The sequence below is a fragment of the Oxyura jamaicensis genome, chromosome 17 (assembly GCF_011077185.1).
Source record: "Oxyura jamaicensis isolate SHBP4307 breed ruddy duck chromosome 17, BPBGC_Ojam_1.0, whole genome shotgun sequence".
NCBI lineage: Eukaryota > Metazoa > Chordata > Aves > Anseriformes > Anatidae > Oxyura > Oxyura jamaicensis.
The window spans coordinates 762,879-779,577 of record NC_048909.1 but is presented as its reverse complement, the minus strand read 5'-3'; the positions used below and the strand labels follow the sequence as shown (position 1 = coordinate 779,577).

At 44.6% G+C, this 16,699-nt stretch overlaps 1 protein-coding gene across 14 annotated transcripts in view; it reads left to right on the top strand.

The window, feature by feature from the left end:
* The window catches only part of EXD3 (exonuclease 3'-5' domain containing 3), a 297,653-nt gene that overhangs the window by 52,819 nt on the left and 228,135 nt on the right, over positions 1 to 16,699 (top strand). For 12 of the 14 annotated variants that reach the window (XR_004755034.1, XM_035341982.1, XM_035341980.1 and 9 more), the window contains exon 3: positions 15,237 to 15,351. Coding sequence is in view for 13 of the 14 variants with exons in the window: in XM_035341978.1 (XP_035197869.1) it covers positions 15,315 to 15,351 (37 nt within the window). In the remaining variant the exon portion in view is untranslated. Of the gene's footprint in view, positions 1 to 5,010; positions 5,101 to 15,236; positions 15,352 to 16,699 lie in introns of those variants that run through there. The other 2 variants (XM_035341976.1, XM_035341981.1) reach the window with 1 other exon arrangement.

Here is a 16,699-nt window from a genome sequence, read left to right as displayed (position 1 = left end):
TAGTATATCAAAATGTTGATGTTAGCACTGATTCCAGTCTACACATCTCTGGATCAAGGAGTGTACAAAAATAAAATCCATATTCAGTATTTGTAAAGTGTTCTAGTTGAGCCATGAAATTTGCATTCATGTTATATTTAACATCATGCTGCATTCAGAATGGTTTTCTTGTTTTTAAATTGGCATCTGCCTTTGTAAACTAGTACTAACAAATAATTGCACATGACCGATTCTGCAAAATAAGAAAGTGTTGTACAAATATGATTTTTTTAAAATGAAAGCTTTCTGATATTGTTCTGTTGTTGTATTGCACTCTTAAGCCAAAACTTAGAAGCCATTTATTTCTTAGTGTATCACGTAATTTTTAAGTTTTGAGCCTCCTTGTATTTTTTTCTTGGATGCTTTTTATTTTTTGTAGTGTTTTGTGACCACAAAACAAATCTACCAGAGCGTGAGTTGTTAGATGTGTAATCATGGCCAGAGACAATATGTATCTGGTGTTTTAAATTCACAGGGGGATCGTATATCAGGATTAACTGCCCGGCGTCGGGGCAAACTGCCGTTGTGTCTTCCAGTTATTGATCTCACGCTTGCAAGCTTCCTCTTTGTTTGAGGGTGACAAGTGGGTAGGCTGTGCCATGCATCAGCGTCCTTCCTCAGGCTGGGGAAGACAATGCATTGAACATCGCAGATGGGCGAAAATGACAATAAAGCTGCAAATGCCGATTTAAGTGTAGGTCAGCAGGCATGCCTCATACCTGTTTTTGTTTCCTCAGTGCTCCCATCTCAAAACGTCTGGGCTCCAGTTCTGAAGAATATGAGCTATTAATTAATATGTGAAAACAGAGATGCAGCCCTATGCTTAAACAATGTTATCTGGATGCAGACACTGCCCTGCACCTCTTGGGGCCTCTCCTGCGTGCACCAGTGCGGGGCTTGGTGCTGAGCGGCACTGGGCAGTGGCAGGGCTCAGCAAAGCATTAGCCGCTGACACCTGCTGTCTGCAGGGATCGTAAAAGTTTGTGCAGCCCTGAGCTGGTGCCTCACTTGCTAAATTTCCGTTAGAGCTATGTAGGGACATGCATAGTGCTCTAAAAGTTTTTCCTCCCAGTAAATAGCAAGCAGCCGTTAATTACTATCCATGAGCAACTTCCCTCCTCGCTGAGCTTCTGGCTCAGGCCACTGTTGACCCGGCTGCTTGTGTCTTCCTGTTTTTCCCAGGCTCTTTAGACTGATGGAGGTGGTAGAAGGACCTGTGAAAACCCAGACCAAGCATCTCATCAGCACAGGTTGCTGCTTCCTGCTTTTGTGCCAGTGACGATGGTATTTCTCTTCAGTATGAGCTGTGCCAACTTCACAGACCACAGCTTTGACAAAGGATATTCCTTCAGCATTTGAAGGGATTAATAATTTCTAGGAGCAAGCAATTTTCTGTTTCCAGCATGTTACCCCTGATTTCCTTGTTGCATCCCAGAAGGCTTTGTAGCAGGTGAGAGGCACGATGAGGAGCAATTGTGAGGTCAGGCTTGCCAGGGAATGCTGCAGTTCCTGAAAAAATGTGCTGTGTCTATCCAGCACTATTTGAGAATGAAGTTAGTTGTTTCCCAAGTTGTGGTATGCCATCTTTGTTGGGGCAGGAAAATCCCAGTTCTCAAGGAGGTCTTTTTTTTCTGTGACATTCATGTGGATGAGCTTTGAAATGTTACATTTTGGGCAGTCCCTCTGCTTCTGCCTTTTGCAGCACTGCTCTTTTCCGCTGGGGAGTTTCTTGTGTTTTTTTAACCAAATATTGCAGTCTGTAAACACCATCAGGCTGCAAGAACTTTCTTCTCTGATAAAGAATTTAAGTAGCAACTTTCCTGCCCCTTATTTCCATCATTGGGGTGTTAAATTCCCTGAAGAAGGACAAGAACAGCCCACAGTCACATACAGCTTTTAAGAAGCTGGTCTGCATTTGTGCAGGGGATGCAGTCAGTCCATTGCTGAATGCAAAGGTACCTCAAACAAGACGGGAACACATGGGACAGATACAAATCTTTTCAACTAGGGCCGTTCTTGTCAAGCAGGACCCTTGTCTGTTTTCTGTGGTCTCACCTCACTGGAACACCCTGCAGCGAGAGCTGTGCTTAAGGCTTTCCGCCTTGCTCTGCGCAGCACCTATTGCTTGAAGCTTGGCGAGAGACGTTCCTCTGGGCATGTTCAGGAGACTGGACATTGACGGTTGGTACCTGTGTGCACATCTGGCTTCCTCTAGCTCTGTAGCAGAAGCACTCAAAGCTGGAGTGAGCTGTTTTAATACCTGAATTGTTGCCTCATTTTAGGTTTGTGACCTGTGACAGCATCAGAGTTATACAGATTTGCCCTCGTTTGTATAAAACCTGATCAAAAACCAGCAGTTAATAACTGCAGGGGAGCTAGGGAGGGGAACGGGAGGACTTTTCCTCTGAGGTGATGCATGCTCACTGCGGAGCACCTTTCTTAAGACAGCATGCATAGCTATAGCTCCCCTTCCACTTTTGAAGCAGTCAGGAAAAGCATTTAAATAACATCACAGTCCAGCTCTCCAGTGTGGAAGGCCACGAAGGGCAGATAGGTGGAGTAAGAGATGATGTCTGGGACCATCCTTCAACACTTCTGAGAAAGTTTTAAAAACATGTAAGAAAAAGGTGCAATGCAAACAATGTAGAGGCAAGCAGATGCAGCAGAGCACCGTTCTGTTGTGAATGTTGGCCAAAGCACCCAACACTTCTGTTATCGTACATCCTGAGGACGATGCACAGTGCCACTTTTGTTCAGTGTGCAGCCTCTTTGGGGCTTAAGAAGGAACTAGAGGTGCTGGTCTCTCTTCAGGTGAGACACACACATCAGTCCTGGGCATTCTAAGTGTGTAGCATCCTGTTCCTTTTACTGACCACTTAAGCAGACATCCCACAATGTCGCCTCCACAGTGCCTGCCAGCAGCATGGAAATGGAGTTGGCTGGATGAGTGATATTGAAGGAGAAATTAGGCTTCCCTTTTCATTTGCTTTTCAGACCCTGCAGTTTCTGGTAGGCATCTGCATGAACAAACTCGCAGAATGGAGAGCTTTGCAGGAGAGCTCCTTAGGGTGGGATCTTTCTCCAGTGGTTACTTTGATCAAGCGTGGACTTGTGTGTACGTAAAGCTTAATAGGAGAGGCACTTTATGGCATTGTGGCGAAGTAGTATAGATGCACACTAGCTTGACGTAGTTAACTTTCTGCTCTGTGAACAAGTGATTAAATCAACCCTGAGCAGACATGGCATTTCATGTTGAAATGAAAAAGGAAAGAATCCTGATCTTTGTAAGTGGTTGCCCACAGCTTTGCTATTTAACTTTGAATTTGTTGCCAGTTGTTCAGAAGCCAAATCATTCGGCAGACGTAAATCAGATATTCCTACCCATGCCTAAAGGAGAATAATATGTTGGTTCTAACATTTGTATTATTTTATGGGTCGATTCATCATTACTTAAAGGTCTTTCAAAAGGTGGTTAAAACTATGCATAAACCATAATACTTTGTGAAAAATTAGACCATGATTATTGCAACTATAACTGCAGCTAATAAATCATAGTGAGAAAAACACATGCCTTTCAGGGTAATAATACTGTTTATGGATGCGTAACAATGCAAAAGTTGGCTAATGCAGCATTTTTCTCAACTTCTTCTGAAGATAATGGTAGAGACTTTTGTAGCATAGTGGGATCTCTTGGTCTGTGCAGCCAGTCTCATGCACAGAGCTGTACACGCTGCTTCTCAAACATAAATCTGAGCCATTGAACTTGGGTACACTGTTCCCCCTGAAACTGTATGACTCATTTGCTGGGTGGTGATGCAGAAAGAGGATGGAAAGTCAGAAGAAGCAGCAAAGGGCAGTGAGAGGGTCGCGCTGGAGACCCATTTTTTCCAGACATACTCAAAAACGAATGGAAGGCCTGGCTCCTTTTCCAGGTGTTTGAGGAATGGCTTGTTGACTACACGGTGCCAACCTACAAGGTATGTTGCAAGAAGAACTGAACCTCAACTTCCAAATTTTCCTTTGTCCTATGTGAAAGTTGTTTCTGCCACCAAATACGACCTTGTTACTCCAACTCATGGTATATATGAACACTGCATTGAAAGCCTGATGACTGAGGAAGACCTTCTCAAGCTTATTCAGGAGTTAAAAGTTGAGGAAGAACTCTCCTCCAAAGGAGTTTGGAAAGCAACTTATTATCACACATGATGTAGATAATACTGAAATGGCTTGATAAGAGATCCAAAATTTGGCACACAGTTTATGGTGAATAGTGTGGTCAGAATTTGTTCTGACTTTTTGGGATTTGACATTAGCCTGCGCTCCAGAAGATACTGTTTCTCTGGCTGTGGGTGCAAGCAGAGGAGGCATACAAGGCAAGTGTGGTAGAGTTGTTCACTTCATCCTCTGAATGCTTGACAAAGACTTGATTGAGCCTGGGAAGCAGCCTTACTTGGTCTTATCATCATTTGGTGATGACAGTGAAAAAAAATAATTGCTCAGAAAGAATCACTGAGAACCCTCACACTGAAGGATTAGGACAAGTTTTTTAGTCCCTTAGATGTAGTAGTGGAAATTGTTCAAGACAGTGGTCTTCTCAGTGCTCGGACAAGGCCACCAGTGCATTGTAAGATTTGATCTTGTATTATAAAAAGATCTACTGGTCAAAATCTCAGGCCAGTAATCAATCATCCCTTCTTTTATATTTTAAATAGCAGTGAGGATCTTCAGCCACCGAGAAGCCAGTGTCTCCTTCAGCTTTAGGTCACTATAGTTGCTGGTTAGTTGATCTCTGGTGGCTGCATCTCCTGCATCTTCATTCTCTGTCATCTAATGTTCCTCCCTCCTTGCTGCCTTTGGCAGAAGGCATGTCAGACCACTCTGAAACTCATGTTGCACCATGTGAGCTTTTACATGAAGTGCCAATTAGTTTGATAAGAAGTTCATGAAGTCAAAATGTTATTTGCATTTCAGGCATTTAACAAAGAGGATATTCCCTCTTTGAAGGAGATAGGAGGACCCATGCATAGAGATGCCCACATCAAAGTCAAACATAAATAAGAGGTAAAACTTACTAAACCGACAGGCTTCATGTTGTTAACAAGGTGTATCAGCTCTTAGGTGAGAAAAACCTGAAGAAAATCTAGGTCAAATCTGATAAGATAACCTAGAAATTAAAATGCCAATAGCTTGTGGGATTCCTTCTGAATTTGGAAATATTTACAGGACATACCAGCAGTACCTTTGGGAGAAAGAAGAGGCACTTAGCACCAACTTGAGTGTTGCCCGGATCCTGTGTAAGCTGCAGACCTGCTGCCTTAACTCTGGTCCGGGACAGAAGATGCAGAGCTGCAGACAGGATCCGAGGGATTTGCTAACAACAGGGATAACAGAGGAAATGTTAATTGGAACAGAAATCCTTTTATTATTGTGCTTTGATTCTAGTTGCTTTGACTCAAGTTGGTGATAAGTGCCTGGTCTGGAATGAAAGTAATCATGAAGAAATCAGTATGGTATAGTTTAAGGTCCTCTGAGTGAATGGAAAGGGAGATTAACAAGGGAAGCAGATCAAGATTTACTGGATTGCTGAGATTACCCATTCATCCAGTAAAGGGTTATGTTTTAGTGCTGTGTCTACAGCTACAGCTACTCAAGCAAAGCTTCCATGAGAAGGAAAGCTTCAACTCTGTTTTGTCAAAGACAAACCTTCCTCTCTCCCTCCTTCCCTAAATGACATGATTCCTAAAATTGTATCCATCTTGTTTGGGATTTTGCTCAAGCATCTGTCAATTGGGAAGTGATTATTTTTACTGCATTTTTACCAACATGCTTGTGCTTCCAAAACTCTAGTGCAGATATCGCTGAAGAATCTTGGTGATGCCTGAGGATCAACCCCCAAAGTGAAGCATTCGGCAGGAGGTGAGAGTTCAGATCATGTTCCTGCATGCATTGATGATCGGTGTGCATTACTGCTCTGACTCATGTCTGCTTGCCAAACAGCTGCAATAATTTAAGACATGGCTGTTTATTAGTGCTGCAGAAGGAATGTGTCCTTATATCTCAGTATCTCTAGTTCAGAGCGCAGCAGTTCTGCGCAAATACTTTCACCCGCTGTTCACATTAATATGCCAAAACGAGAGCTGAGATAGCCGAGGCATCTGACGTGCAGACTTCAGCCAGCTGTGCACACAGGCAGCCTCTCCTGGCAGGGAGAGGTGGGGTGAGCAGCTGGTGAGAGCAGTGGCTTCAGCTGTCACAGCCACACTTGCCAGAGCCCCTCAGTCAAAGCCCTTTAGAAGCGTCGGACTCTGAAGGATGGTTAATGCATTAAAAGAAGAAAATGAATAGGTTTAAGCAAGATAGTGAAGCTTCCTCAGCAATCCAGGAGAAAACATTCACGTGGTGTCCCCCCAGGGCACTGGACAGATGTTAACAACGCTGGCTTCATTGCTTAATTGTGGTGTCTGAACTTGAAATCAGAATGCTGGGAAGCACACAGAGGTCTTGAATTCAAAATGGAACCACTCCAGCTCTGTTTTGGGAGGTAGCGAAGTCACGTATTGAGTCTGTAAAGTTGTTCTGCTTATGGAGTTAATACGAGGTTATTCTAGGACTGGAAATAAGAGAGTAAAGAAAAATTATTTGGGGCAGTAGTTGTCAAGTACTGAATTGTCGGCATTTACAATAACTGCCCTGTATCTCCTAGTTAGGACGTACATATTACTGTTACAATCTTGATTATTGCGTCCCATGGATTTTTAAAGTTTCTTTTTCAAATCTTGTGCATTGTAGTGGTTCTCAGTCATGGCCAGTAACTTAGAATTAAATTTGTAAATTGTGTGCCACCCTGACCTGTTTTCCTATATTTTTAAACTTTTTTAAAAACTTCTGTTCTGGTTGAAATTCTGCACTGTGTATTTCCAAAGATTGCTCATCTTTTAAAGGCGCTAGTTTGGAAGTAAAGTGCTACATTGGGGTTCTGTGTACTGAACTGGGGAACCTTTGTAGGTTAGGTACAACCTTCAAGAGCTTGAAATAGCATTTAGAAATTTAGTGTGTCTATGTAGCCTGCAAAAGTGTACTTTGGTCTACCCAGTGTAAGCCAATTGGCAAGCAGGGCTTATTCTTCTGGCCTTTTCTTCAGCTGAATACAAAAAAAGAAAGCAGCAGAAAAATGCAGGTAAGAGTGAGGCTGAAAATCAACCTCCAAAGTCAACACCTCTCAGAAGATTAGGTTTCAATTTCTCTGCTACATTTATGCAGAATATTCTCTGCTCTTAGTGTTTGTTGTTCAACTTGAAGCTTAAAGTGCAGCGCAGCAGGTCAGTATGCATCACATCAGTGATTTAGTTAAGCAAAGCCCTTCACTTTCAATATCTGCTGACTGCAGAGAGTCTGGGTGCAAATATCTCAGTGTACCTGCACCGCTTTGCTTGGGACCCACGTGCTGGACATGCTACGGGGTCATGCTGGGTACATGACAGAGGGTCTGTGTGACCACATCCTCCCTTGCCTGCCTTTCAGCCAGGTTGCTGTGGCGCGGAGCCCCTCTGCCCGGTGCAGCTCTCACTTCCAGGTTCTGCAGCCGCTTCTGCCCCTCTGCTCCCTGCTCCTCCTGCCCAGCCGAAGGAGCTCAGGGAGTCACAGTGCTATGGGAGCCATGGGAGAGGTGTGGGCTGCGGCCCGCAGGGGGAATCGTGCACCAAGAGCATGGGACTGGGGGTCTGCACAGTTCGCTGATGTCAGAGCCTGACTGTTGTGCTTTGGTTTATTGTGCTTTTTGTTCTCCAAATTGGTGTTGGAGTTTAGGTCACCTCCCTGGGACATGCCTTTTTGGAAAGAAGGGAGAGGATAAGTGCTGCATGCAAAGTGGTGGAGGTCATTGGTAGGTGGAGAGGATGGGAAACATAAAGGGCTTTAAGGTAACACAGCTATGAAGAGTGGGGTGGCTTCCTTTATGTAGCGGGCTCAGTTACCAGAGCAAACCAAGAGGAGGGAGGTGCATCTGTGATTAGTATTATCTTATGGAAACATCTGGACAAACAAATAGGAGAGAAGAAATTTGAAGTCATAACGTGTTCATGTAGAAAAGGAGGTGTGATTATGTTGGCAGTATATGACTTTTCCAGCTTGAAACTTTGCACTGGGCACTGGATGGGTCTGCAGGGATGAGCAGCTCGGTGGTGGTTTGTCAGTAGAGGGTGCCAGAGACCAGAAAACAAAGTCACGCTCTTTCAGCCTCCAAAGGGAAAAGCAGGTGTGAACCACAAAACCTTGTGGTCCAGAGCCAGCATCCTCCCCTGGGACCAGGCTGTGGCTAGAGAGCCACCTTGGACACTGGGGAACATGCTCACAGCCTTGCGCTGGGCTTCAGCAGTGCCTTGGGCTGTGCTGGCTGTTTTCAGGGTGAGTTTTCCAAGAGACTGGATGTGATTGATGTGTAAGAACAGCACGATGATCAAGGAGAGCTTGCTCTGCAGAGTGGGACCTGATCATGTCACTGGTGGAACAGGACTTCATAAGTACTTTTCCCAAAGTGGAGGCAAATAAGAAAAGGCAGAGAACAGCAGCTGTAGTCCTACACTTGAATTTGTAGACAGTATTTACATATGCTGTTAGCCTGCAGGAGCCTCTTGGTGGGAGTGGAGGTTTGCAGGTGATGAGGCACACGGGTCTGGGAGTCCTTCAGAAGCTCAGAGCCAGCAGTAAGGTGATGGGAGGCCGTGGGCAGGCTTTTTTCTCTAGATGCAATGAGTCTATGTGGCACTTACCTTCCAAGAAGCGAGATAGCAAACTGTCTCCCAAGTAATTCTGGAGGTGGCAGAATCACAGAATCACAGAATTTTCTAGGTTGGAAGAGACCTCAAGATCATCAGGTCCAACCTCTGACCTAACACTAACAGTCCCCACTAAACCATATCCGTAAGCTCTACATCTAAACGTCTTTTAAAGACCTCCAGGGATGGTGACTCCACCATTCCCTGGGCAGCCGTTCCGAATACTTAAAAGAGTCATGTATTTACTTTGTCCTCCATAGTTGTGACTCTTTGGATTTACAAGAAAAAAAGGCAAAGATTATTCTTGCCAAATGCCCTGATAGGCAAATGTCTGGGTGCAGATCTGCGTGGGACAGGCAGCAGCAGGAGCCCTGCCTGGGCATGCGAGTGCCTGGGCTCTTTCCTCTAACTCACGTGTGCTTTAGGAGTCACTGTGTACCTCAAACGGGAGAGCTTTAAGGCTGAAAGCACTGAAGCATCATATTTAAAGGTCTTTCTGTTTTCAGGAGCTCAAGTCCAAGCTGTGAATTTTTCTTTGATTGCCTTCCTTTGGAAATGAGGATTCACCTCATTGCAGGAGGTTTTGTTAGATTGCTTCTGCCCACCCTGTGCTATAAACCCTCCTTGCAGCACCACTGCAAATCGATTGAAGTGCTTTATCTCTTCATTACCTTCAGCCAGATGCTGCTGGTAAACTCTGCCCTAGCTGTAAGGGACGGGGTGACGCAGCTGTTTGAAGCTGCTGCTTTTCTAACGGAGGCTCACCTCTACTGTCAGGAGTAAAGCATCCTGAAGTAAGCTGCTGGCCTGCGACATGCACTGTCAGCTATAGGCTGAAAAGGCTGGGGGGAACTTCTTGGTTTCTGGTGGTGCTTCGCGTGGCGAGTACCAGCATGCGCCAGTTGTCTTCTTGGTATGCTGTTGATACCAATGATGTGCTGGACATGTGTGCAGGAAGACATGCTCTCTGGTGTGCAGGGCTTTCTCCATGAGTTCAGTTTTTATTTATGCCTGTGGTGTCACAACAATTTGCTTATTATTGATATTACTTGAACAGGAACTTCCACTAAAAATACATTTGTGCCAAACTGGTGGGTTTCACCATGTTGAGGGTGACAGCTTTGATAATATAACAGACTTTGATAGGCATCTGTTGGTATTTTGTCAGCTGCTTTCTAATTTTAATGTCAGAAGTAATGAGGCAAAAGGAAGTACTCTAGAATAGCATTACTCTACCGACTTCTGTTGTATTTGTTTTGTTTCGAGCCTTCAGCTGTTCCAGTGAATCCTATGGTAATGTCATTAAATGACTTCCTTAAATGTTCAAAAATCAGTGATCATTTTTTAAAAACTCCTAATGGAGTTTTTGATCAATGATTTTTGAACTGAAGCAGAGGAAGAGCAATCTCCTTGTTGGGATGAATTAGGTAACCTGGATAAACTTGGTAAGTGTAGGGGGTGGCCGTTAGCTGCACAGTCTCGTCCCAGGGGGTTCCCACGGTCACGACTGCCCTCATGGTGCTGCGCAAGCCACCTCTGGATGGCTCGGGAGGGAGCTCCTCAGCCCACTGTGGTGGTGGAGGGCTGAAGTTGCCCGTGGCTTTGTGCACTGCTCCAGTGTTGCTTGTAGGCACTGGCCTTCTGCTACTTTTTTTTTTTTTTTTTTTAATTCCTTTTTTTTTTTTTTCTTTGCTGGTTCAGTGCCTTTTTTTTCCCATATCCTTATCATAAAGAAATGAAGCTTCTATTTCTGGGTAGTGAGAAGATCTATGTGATAAACAAATGACTGTAAAATAGGTGGAACTGCTGTTTGCATTTCAGCATGAGCTACAAGGAGACCTGGTATTTGTGACTTTTTTTCCCCTTTGAAATAATGTAGGCTACTGAGATTGCTTGTAAACAGTCTCAGCACATAGGCAATGATAATATGTGACAAACGGATCTGAGGTGACAGAATTCAGGAATGGAGCAGAGAGGCTTTGGCTGCTGTAGATTAGCAGTCTGTAGTTTAGTTCTGGGCAGAATGAAATAGTGGGTCTGTGGCTGGCCCCAGGACTGCTGGCCCCAGGACTGCTGAGCTGGATTTAGTAGAGGAATCAAAGTCTGAAAAAGTCAATGAAAAGACACCCGTGAACCTTGGATGAGGCTTTTGGTAGGGCTTCTGGGGCTAGCCTTACCAATACTGCTAATTTGTTTTCTAGAAAGGGATCTGTGATGCTGGGTATCTCTGGCTGTGTGTTCTGTAACAATAAAGCAATAAAAGCCAGGTTGCAAAAACGTGAGGCAGGCTTAGAAATCACAGTATGGAGAAGAATACAAATAAACATCACTTCCTTGTAGTTGTCTTCTTGTTTCTAAAGCTTTAAGTTACTCTCACTTCACATTTTCAAATCTTTTTTCCATAACCAAGCAGAATAGAAACCTACTTCTTGTTTGGTGATGCTGCGTCTTGCTGACGCTGTTTTGTGAGGAGAGAAGATTTTTCTGCAGGCCCTCCAGCCAGCTGCTGGGCTCTGAGGGAGGCACCAGCTGTGTCAGGGCTCAAGAAAGCCTTGCTGGTGCAGCCCCCGCAGGGCACCAATGCACGCGCTGCGGGAGATCTGCTGCTCACTGCTGCCTGCTGGGCTCAGGGTTCAGGGCTCTCCTTGGCGCAGTGCTGGGGCGGCCCTGCTTGAACTGAAATCGCGTAAAAGGAAGCCAGTGGCCTCCAGTTCCTCGGCTGGTGTTATCTGTGGCCTCAGCTGTTACTGAGGAAGCAAGACCATGAACTCTGCTGGTCAGGCTGCAATGCCCCCCAACCCAGCATCACCTTTGGGGCAGTTGCAAAGTGAGGGCGGCACAACTCTCAGACACTTACGAGGCCTTTTGCTTCAGAGCATGTGTGTTATTCAGGACGACTGCTACAATCATTGGCTCATTTAGCTTAAACACGAAGCAAAACTCTCCTGCCTGGCACTCATCCCCAAATCAAGAGCTCAACAGCACCCACACCTGATCTGGAGAAAAATCAGACATCTCAGGTGAAGCAGTTTGGCAGCAATTTGCTGAAGCTTTTTACTTCACCTGTTCTCTACTTGTTGCCGTATGGGAATACTTTGAACCAAGCAGAAGACATCTGTAACAGTGATGGCCTTCTAATACGCTATTTGTTATTCCCCATTGTAAACTGATGGCAACATCCTGAAAGGTACAGGATGTGAAGTTACGCTTTCCCTCAGGACACACTTGACTTAGGCCTAACTTGGGCTGACCAAACCCACCCCCCTTCCAACCCTCTTTAAACACCCAAAAAAACCCCACCCCACAAGCTTGATCCTGACTGCAAAAATAGCAGACAAGGAATGAGAGGATAGCCTTTTTAATGAAGAACAAATGAACTACATTTATACTAATTCCTAGCGTATTCTCATATGATGGGGAAATAGAAACAAACAAACAAACAAAGGCTGGAGTGTTTTAAAATAATTCAAGGTTGAAAGAGGCCTCGGAAAGCAATTGTGACTTTTTCTTACTGTTCAAGAGAACAGAAGTAGTGCTTCAGAGTGTCTTCTGGCAAGAAACTCTCACTTTAATAAATTATAGGATGCGTCTGTGTAGTGCCATTGACTTGAAAAACTGTGAAGCAATGTAGAAACAAATGGAGACAGGTATCCTGCAGCAAGCAGTGTTTTCTGTTGGGGTGAATAATGGAGAACAGTCTGGGATAGATGATGTTTCATTGGAAACCTCAGCCTTACCTTTGGGCGATGAGATTTGTCTGTGTTCAGCTGTGCACATCCCAAATGCAAGGAGTCTTTCCTTATTGTACAGCCTTCAGCAGAATCGCAGAGCAGTGAGGTTGGAAGGGACCTCATGAGATTGTCCACTCCAGCCCGCTGCTCGGAGCAGGTCGCTTAGGGCTGTGGCCAGCAGGGATGCAGCCTCTGCAGGGTCTGCGGACAGCCTGTTCCAGTCCATGGTCACCCTCACAGGAAAGAAAGTTTTTGGTTTGGTTTTGTTTTCTGAGGTTTAAACAGAATTTGCTTTATGTTATTTCATGCCTGTTGCCTCTTGTTCTGTTACTGAGCACTACTGAGAAGAGTCTGGCTCTGTCAGACTCTTGTTTCCATGTAGATATATGAAGATAAAACCACAGGTAATTGAAGTAACCCAGACAGAAAGAGTAGATAATGGATTCAAAACACCAGATTTCAAAGCAGTGTCATTCGTCTTTGTTTAATACTGCTGCTTTCCCTGACCGTTTCGGATGTGTTTGTCCATGTGCAATGGGACAGCAGAGCTAATATATTCAGTTCTGGGGAAAAATCAATGACAGAGCAGGAGATTGAAGTAGTTGAACATAGACACCTTCACCTGAGGTGGTCACCAAGTCTCTAGGCTGTCAGCAGAGAGAAGCGGGTGCTCCATGGATGTCTGCTTAGAGCTGTGTCCATCGCGGTGCACATCCTGAGGTGCCCCTATCTCCCCCGGTCGGAAGGGAGCCCCGACGGCCAGGTGGGATGCAGGTATCTGGCTATGATAGATGAATCCCATCCAAAGTGCCCGTGGAGGGGGGCTGTGTGTCTCCAGAACCTCACTGATACACCCTGCAGTTGGCTTGAGAGGTGTGATGTGGGGATCGGTGTGGTCTTGGAGTTTAATGAGCAAATACAGGAGCTAGTTGTGGGGAACTGAAGCTTGGAGGCGTACATGTGGGTACGTGGTAGGATGGATGCCCTCTGGCCAGGCTCCTCTAGGGAGAAGACTCTTCCTTCAGTGGGGCTCATAGCTCCATCAGAGCCTTTGGGGTGCAGCCTGTGTCTTGGGGCTGTCCTGCACCCCGTGCACCAGAGGCTGAGCACATCTTGCATGGGTCTGCTCTGGTGGTGGCAGCTCTTTGGAGTTAGCTGGGCATATCAGATGTGTTGTTTAACAGCTGTGCTAGATTGACAAATGTGAGCCCAGGACATTGTGACTGATGGCTTGGGTTTGGTTCCCTGCCCCTCAAAAGTCAGTCCTTCTGGAATTTCTATACAATGACATTGAAAAGGGGGTATAAAAAATTTTGTCAGAGTTCTGGGAATCTGCCCAGGCGCGTTTGTGTCAGTTACTCTGGTGGGCTCCCTTGGGACGCAACCTGAAAAGCCATTGCTTGCAAGTGGGGAAATTCTTCTCCTTTGCCCAGCTGCTGAACAGAGCCAAATTCTTCAGAGTCCCAGACCCGGACCATGAACTTGCCATTTCAGTGGGTTTGTGTTCTCTGGCAGATTACAACCCTTTTGTTTTCTAGGAGGCTAATGGGGAAAACTGTGTTTAGGTTAAAAGTATTTGCTCTACTGATATCTTCTCCTGCTTTCCCCCCTCCTCCCCCCCCCCCCCCCCCCCCCCAGTTTTATTTTGGCTGAAGACCTTAAAGAAAGAGAAGGCCTGTTGCTGTTGCAAGATGTTGAGATAATTCTGACCCCCCAAGGCCACATTTTACAGCTGCTTGCACTTAGCAGCCTAGTGTGTGATGCTACAAAAGGTGACCTTCGCAGTGCCTTTGAATCTCCCCTCTCAGAGTGACGTATACCTAATGCTCAGTGTGGGCTAGATGTTTTTGAAGTTACGTATCATCTTCAGAAGACAAGGAGGCTATTACTCTGAGGACATCCGGATGTGCTGCTTGCTCTGTGTAATGTCCTGCTTGATGGTGCCTTCCTTATACTGCTGCTAACAACAAAAAACAATATGCTGATGTACCTTTAGTCTCTTGTATAGTGACTTAAATCACTTGTTGTTATTCCTAGTACATTTGTATTTTTCTAAGCATTTGTGTTCCACCAGCGCACTCAGAGTGAGTACTCTCAAGGGGGAATTTCCTTCCTGATAAACAATTCTGCAATGTGATTCAGCAGGAAGGATGTTGTGGTTAAGGCACTGGATTGGGATTTGGGAGACATGGGTTCTGTTCCCAACTCTACCACAGTCAAGATGTGATGAGTGGAAGGGCAAGCAAACAAAGAGGAGGAGCTGTTTAGCTGTGGCAAGAACATGCTTTCACATTGACTGTCTAGTTTGGAGGTTATATAGGTCTGGCTTTTGGTTTAGTTAATCAAGTAAACAGTGATAAAGACTCCTGTATATGCAACTGAAATCTGAAAGGTAACCTAGCGCTACTCCAGGAATCCAGATTTAGTTTTAACTCATGTAATGACTTTCATGAGGTTTCAGATACCACTGTTCAATGTTTCTTAGTTGACTTTAATTTACCAATTCCCTGATAAGTTTTCTGATCTCTAGGCAATGTACTATGGTTTCCATGAGAAATCATATGCTTATACAGTTCCTATGCTATCTTGTATGCTTACATGCAAAAGCTACAGACCATACATATGATATTTCCTTTGTCATACGGGGTGAGGTTCCTATAGTTTGATCATAACACTGCATCTTTCTTTTCAGAAGCAAGAGCTTGGACTACCAACTCTGAGCTGTAGACTATTAAGCTCAGCATCCTAATTTGGTACCACCTTTGGAAGGATGAATCAGGAGAGCGACTCAGATTATGAGCCTGCTGGTGAGTTTTCTGCTTGTCGAGACATTTGCCTGTCTCTGGGCCATTCAGCATCATTTGCTTTCCATTTATTTTCCTTAGTGCTATTGGAGGCGATTGCTGAGTCACAAGCAGAGCAGAAGCTCTGAATTCAATTCCACATTGCATATCATGAAGGTCACCAAATCTTTGATGTTTCCTGGGTACACAGCTAGATGTCAGCATTCTTATATTTCAGGTTGAAAATTTTTATAACAATTGTTTCTCTAACTTTCCACAAATTCAGAAGCGTCCCATATTACACAACTCATTCAGATTTCATCCATACTTCAGTTTTCTCATGAATTGCTTCTGTAATTGCTATAAAAAGTAAGACTTGGGGAAGATGCACACACATTCTGTTGTCATGTTATGTCCCACAAAGTTTCAGTGTCAGGGTCATTGCCACAGTGATTGAATGGACAGGGATTTGTTACTTACTCTGGCTCAGTTCTGCCAAGAATTTCCTCTCTTCTTCCCTCCCCTTCTTTGGTTACTGGAAGTCAGTATCATCTACTACTTCTGGATTTTTCTGCAAAGGAAAAGGGCCTGGGAGACACACAAGCCAGAAGCAGTGCCTGACAGCCTCCCAGGCTCTTGCTCAGCTGTGTGCTTTTTTGGATGTGTAAAGGAGCATTCTTAGTTCTGACGCGAGGGCTATTTTTTGACAGTTTTCATTGTTCCCCATTCTTTGTTAACGGGTGAGGTCTTTTTGTCTGATGCCCTTTTCAGAAATAGGGGCTGATATAGGAGCTGTCAGTTTATTTATTTATTTATTTATTTATTTATTTAAATTTGTAACATGTCCTCCCTTTTTTAGACTTGTTCAAGCAAACCCGTCCAGACTATATCTGCCTGACAGGATTATTAGGATATCCTCTTACTGGAGTGGCAAAGAAAGCGGTCCTCATAGCCACCGTTCTTCTGCCATTCTGTTTTACTGTCACAGCCCACATAGGTGTATGCAGTGTAGGTTGGTGAGTTTGGGATTCAGAACACCTGCCTACACTGAGAATCTTGCTGCTGTCTGTGGATTTGAATCTGGGATTTCAAGAATGGAAATTTTAAGAAAATTCTTCTGTTAGCTTGGAAGAAAAAGAGATCATTTATTGTTCCTTACAGTCCTGCCTAGCTGGCTATGGGGCTGAGGAGGGAGAATCTGTATTCTGTATTACTCTGCATGCTTTTTTTTTTTTTTTTTTTTTTTTACTGTGAACAGATGAAGATTGCATATCAGGATGCCATGCAAATTCATGAGTCATCTACAAAAGGACTTGGAGGCAGGATCTTTGGAAAAAGGCATTCAAGGAGGCCTTCCATGACACAAATCATC